We start from the raw sequence: 5,294 nt of genomic DNA on the forward strand, positions 1-5,294 counted from the left end.
AATAATTTGTTTTTTTACATTTTGGATTTTTTTTATCGTGTATTTTAGGAAAGTTACACATTTTGTAAGATGAGGTGCATCATAGGACAATCATTTCTTGTTTTCCATCAGATAGTTATAAAAATAATATTGTTCACATTATTTATACAAATGCCGACCATAGCTTTCGTTCGGATGCAGCACTATCACACACCATACCATTAAATTTTGCACTTACATACTCAAGCATCAATTTCAACATTTATAAAATGTCAAAACAAGACATTTTTACATTCATACTACAACCATAGTGTAAAAACCAGGTGTAAAAAGAACAACGATGTTTATGAGAATAATATGATTTTAATAATAATAATTTTTTTATTTTATTAATACTATGATTTTGCTTTAAATAAAGATCTAAAATAAAATTGTATACAATCTGTTGGGAGGGATACAGGGAACGACAGAGATAATAAGCATTTCACAGCACTCATATTATGACCATTACTATCGATCATCGGGTCTGCTGTTGATGTGATATTCTTCTCTGATGATATTTCTTTATCTGATGCCGAGCGTCGACGTCTGTTTCTGAACTTAGATTTCTGGATCTGATTCATTTTCACAAGTTTCATCCGTCCGAGTATAAAATTTTTTACACTCATGGGGTTTGAGTCCTCACCGTTTACTATTGACGGTGAACCAGAACTAGTGAGCGACAAGATTGAACTGGATCCACCATCTCCACCTTTTATTTTATCAATGGCTTGTCGTCGATTCCTTTACATGTAAACAAATGAAATATATTTATTCACAAAATTACTGGAAACAGGTAAGCTTTTAATGTTTTTCAATATGACCACACCTCGTCAGACTATGTGTAGAGATTTAACCCAGCAATGCAACCTAGACGATTTATCAGTTTCGCATCGACTGTATACATATTATTATTTACTTAACTCTTGCATCATTTTTCCTAATATTCTATTAATCTTCAAATGCCCACTTCGACGCTTATCTACATATTTTTTTCCCGCAGCTGATCGTCATCATTTATATTATAACTCTTTCTAACCATTATTATTTTGTTTATTTAATTATAAAGTAATTTATACTTTTGCAAATAGTAACACTGTTAAAAACTAGTTGCATACAAAAAGTAAAATCAATATGATTCTAATCAAAACCTAAACAAATTTTTAGTTTTCCTGATAAAATCATCGATATGTTTGAAAACCTACCGTATTTAATTTTTGAATTCAACGCTTTTTTTTAACAATCATTATGCGATGGAAATTCCAGTAGAAAGCTAAATTTATTGTGTATCGAATGACACCAAAGCTTAATGTGGACGTGCAGCCTCCCGAATCTGCAGAATGTGCAATACAAAAATGTCTTTAATGTAAAGTGGGCAGTGACTGTGGGAGAAATTGCTAATTTCGATTCCCTAATATTGTGTATAAAAAATGATGTATTTACCTCAGACTTGCACCATGCTGGCCGGTAAGGGGCTTGGCGGTGTCAGTCTCGGTCGGCGATACAGTTTGCGGAGAGTCAACTGGATCAAGTCTAGGCCGTAACTGCAACATCGTCCACATGTCTAGGCCGTTGTATTCAGGAACGATCATGGTCTGGAATTTACTGCGGGACAGTGTTAATGACAATTTGTTTATGTGATCTGAAATAATGACGGTGAGGATAAATAAATACAAATAAAAAAGAACAAGTTTAAATTACAGAAAATATGTCTAGACATTTAGAAAATAGGTTCATAACATAATATTCTAAAAACAACGTGGATGTTAAATCCACGCATGTCCCCGGTTAAACAACATTTGTATTTTAGGGTCCATTGCGAATTTATATTTTACGGTTAGAGTACCGATTGAGCTTGTTTTCATATTTCCCTACCGGCTACCCTTAGATATGAAAATATTGTTGTTTAATCTATTCGCATCAACATCAACATACACAACCTACACATTAAAATGTTTGAAAATTAAAAACTTATTTATTGATCAATTGATTACTGGTTAAAGTGATTGATGGTTAAAATATATTTCCATATCAAATTTAATTGATTCATTTAAAATCAAAATATTTTTGTCTTTTAAAAGCAATAATCGAAACACAGACTATCGAGTATATTGCAATAAATAGTACAGAACAAGATAGAGATATTTCAAATAGAGCAAATTTAACAATAAATGAACAATCAATTCTATTATAGAAAAATACAAATTTGATGAAATTACTAGACAATAATTTTTAAAATCAGTGTGTTATTATTAATTTTATTATGTATCATGTGTACCAATATTCCCAAAAATAACAATTAAAATTCAATATTTTTTACCCAAAATTCCCAAAATTGTAAATATTTCTAAATTTTTTAATTTGTACAATATTTGTATTAATAAAAATGGAAAATTATATGTTGGTTGATTGAGGGTTTTAAAAACAACACGATGCAATATAATACCAATTTAGCAAAAACTCAAAATAAATATACATTATCTATTAAGTATTTTTTTTTTTTTGACAAATGTTCAAATTATATTATGAACATCATCATTTATCAAATATGTTAAAACATGGTTAAATTGAGGAATATATAGATACTCTTAAAACTATAAATTCATTGTATATGCATAATATGGATCATAAACTGTCAATATTTTTAATTAGATTTTACTTAGCAATAAATCTAATATGGCCTTTTTTTGCAAATTTTTCATGCAAATGCACCAACTGCCGAGCTCTATTTATTAGTTATTTAATATTATTGTATAATATAAGTGTAAGATAGTTATTTAATTTAACTTTGAAAAAGCCATCCAGTGTTGTAACGGTCAGTATAAGCATTTCATTAAATACACTGGAAATCGATTATAAGTTATAACATCATCTCCATCTCCTATTACGTCGGAAACTATAAAAGCGACTTCAATGTTTCAGTTCTGAGTATTGTTCTACTATTTTAATGTTAAAGTATACTGTTATATAGAATACGCGGTAACAACAAAAATTAGTTTAAGACTTCATAATGGCACAGTAATATAATAATTATTGTTTCTTGATTTTGGTAATTTATTAATTGATAGTATCATCACCAATCCGTAAGAATACCTACTTATGACCTCCTATTTGTTCGCTTTTTAAATACATTTTTGAAACTTCTGATTTACAATATGCGTCGATTAAGTGTTTAGTTTTTATTGTGAACTCTTGGTGGGACGATCATTTTTAGAAATTAAATTGATAAAAAACAGATTATAATATTTGATGACGTAAAGTCGACATCCAGCTGTTCGTCTTTTGTGTATTGAAAGTGACATACTCAGGTGATTACATCTGTGGCAATTTTTATTGCATTATAGTATTTATTTTTTAAATACAAGTAGCTGAAATACAGCCAAATAACCGGTAACAACCACAACTAAGGATGGTAGTTAATAATAAGCTAACTACATTCTTAAATCCCGACCGGGGTCTTAGTGCCTGGTAGTTATAAATAATTCATATTTTAAACGAATTAATACAAATTGTCAATTTCTTAGGTAATATTAAGTAGTAAATATTCAATTTTAACAATTTTAATATTAATATTGAACTAATTAAACGGTAACAAATATCAAAATATAACTTACTATAAAATACATGTTCGTTCAGTTCTCGTAATCAAATTAAAATATTTAAGTAACAAAAAACAATATTTGTACTATTACAATTTTCAAAATAAATAATAATGTATTAAGATAAGTTCTCGCTTACTAAATTAAAAAACAATTCCTAAGGATTTTCACAATTATGCACTGTAATAATTTATTTGACAACTTTTCCCAATACACATATAAAAACTTATAAGAACATAAAATAATTTTTTTGTCTTAAGAATAAATTAAGTTAAATTTATAAGTAATATAGTAATATTTCCACAAATATGATAAACTATGGATGTATATTTTTTATTGACGTTTATTCGAAACAGTAAAAAGTACTGTTAAAATCATAAATAAGAATCACTTAATGCTTAAAGGAAAATGTCAACTTCATTTAAAGTACAGTGGTAACTACTCACTGTAATTACAATGGGTAAAATAGTTTGTAAAATAATCTATTATTATAATAAATTTTTTAAACATGACTTATTATTTGAATAGTAATTATTTTTTGTTTCAAATAGTTTTGATATTGTATTAAGACAAAATAGGACTAAGAGTAAAATATATTTTCATGTTCAAATAATTTTTTATAAGTCCTACTACATCTAAAATAGTCGGTTAAAATTGTCAGATATTCATTATCAACGTGTCACATTTTTTAAAGTACTTATGTTTCAGTAATTTGTTTTTTTTCATTTATATTTACTCAACGTACCAGCACAGATAATAACTATTTTTAAGAAAAATAACTTTATAGTATTAATAATAATAATAAATATAATATTCATTACTATTTTAAAATACAAATACACAATTTGAAGAAATCCAATGAATAAATAAAAATATTTTATAACGTAAAAAATTGTTTCATTCATATATTAATATAAGCAAAACAAAAACGAAATTAAAAAATATTGCAGATACTCACCGTTATTCCATTCCGTATCGGAATCAACGTTGAATGCCTCTCCGGTGAAAGCGACGATTAAGGTGATCGAAATCAAGATTATTATCATCGAAGCCATGGTGATACACACTGGTGGTCAGAACTCGGAACAGTCGGAACTATGAATGTCGAAATTCTTCTCGTTCCCTTTTATAGGCTCGGTGGCGACAGAGTGGTTGAATATAATATGTATAAGGAGGGGCCACCAGGTGCGCACCTACCGGTCGGTCGATGAATGTGTTTGGCCTCTTGAGCACTCCCGCACGTCAGAAAACTGTATTTGGTGGTCACCCTTTAACGATCGTATTACCTACGATTCAATTCATATTACTTACCCCCTAAGTATTTAAATACATACAATATTTGAAAATATCCAAACCACACCAACTATTTTTCCATAACTATTTTTATCCATACACAACTTGTATGTTATGTTTAATTAATAGCTATTATTTCAAAGGGTAGGTTTAAAAATATGTATGGTTATAAATACTCATAAATTTCAAGAATTAAACTACCTACTGAATGAATGCATATTAATTATTCATTTGATTAAAATTAAAATTGATTAAGTTGTATTTAATTAATTTATAAGTTAGGTACTATGTATAATATTTGATAAAAGTTATAAATTGAGAACTCCATCAACTAGATACTTGGATATTGCAATAAACACTCTGAAAGTAAATTTAAGTATTCGT

The 5,294-nt window shown here is 28.1% G+C and overlaps 1 protein-coding gene across 1 annotated transcript; it reads right to left on the reverse strand.

Annotated features, from left to right (window-relative positions):
- Positions 1–389: 389 nt before the first annotated feature.
- LOC111040962 lies at positions 390–4,700 on the reverse strand (the record flags this gene model as incomplete). The annotated part of the gene is made up of 3 exons (XM_022325054.1): positions 4,576–4,700; positions 1,462–1,660; positions 390–762 (listed from the first exon to the last, which is right to left on the reverse strand). Coding segments are annotated over exons 1-3 (669 nt in total), but the record flags the coding sequence as incomplete, so codon positions are not given.
- Positions 4,701–5,294: the final 594 nt, after the last annotated feature.

This window comes from Myzus persicae, unplaced genomic scaffold, assembly GCF_001856785.1.
Source record: "Myzus persicae strain clone G006 unplaced genomic scaffold, MPER_G0061.0, whole genome shotgun sequence".
Classification (NCBI taxonomy): Eukaryota; Metazoa; Arthropoda; class Insecta; order Hemiptera; family Aphididae; genus Myzus; species Myzus persicae.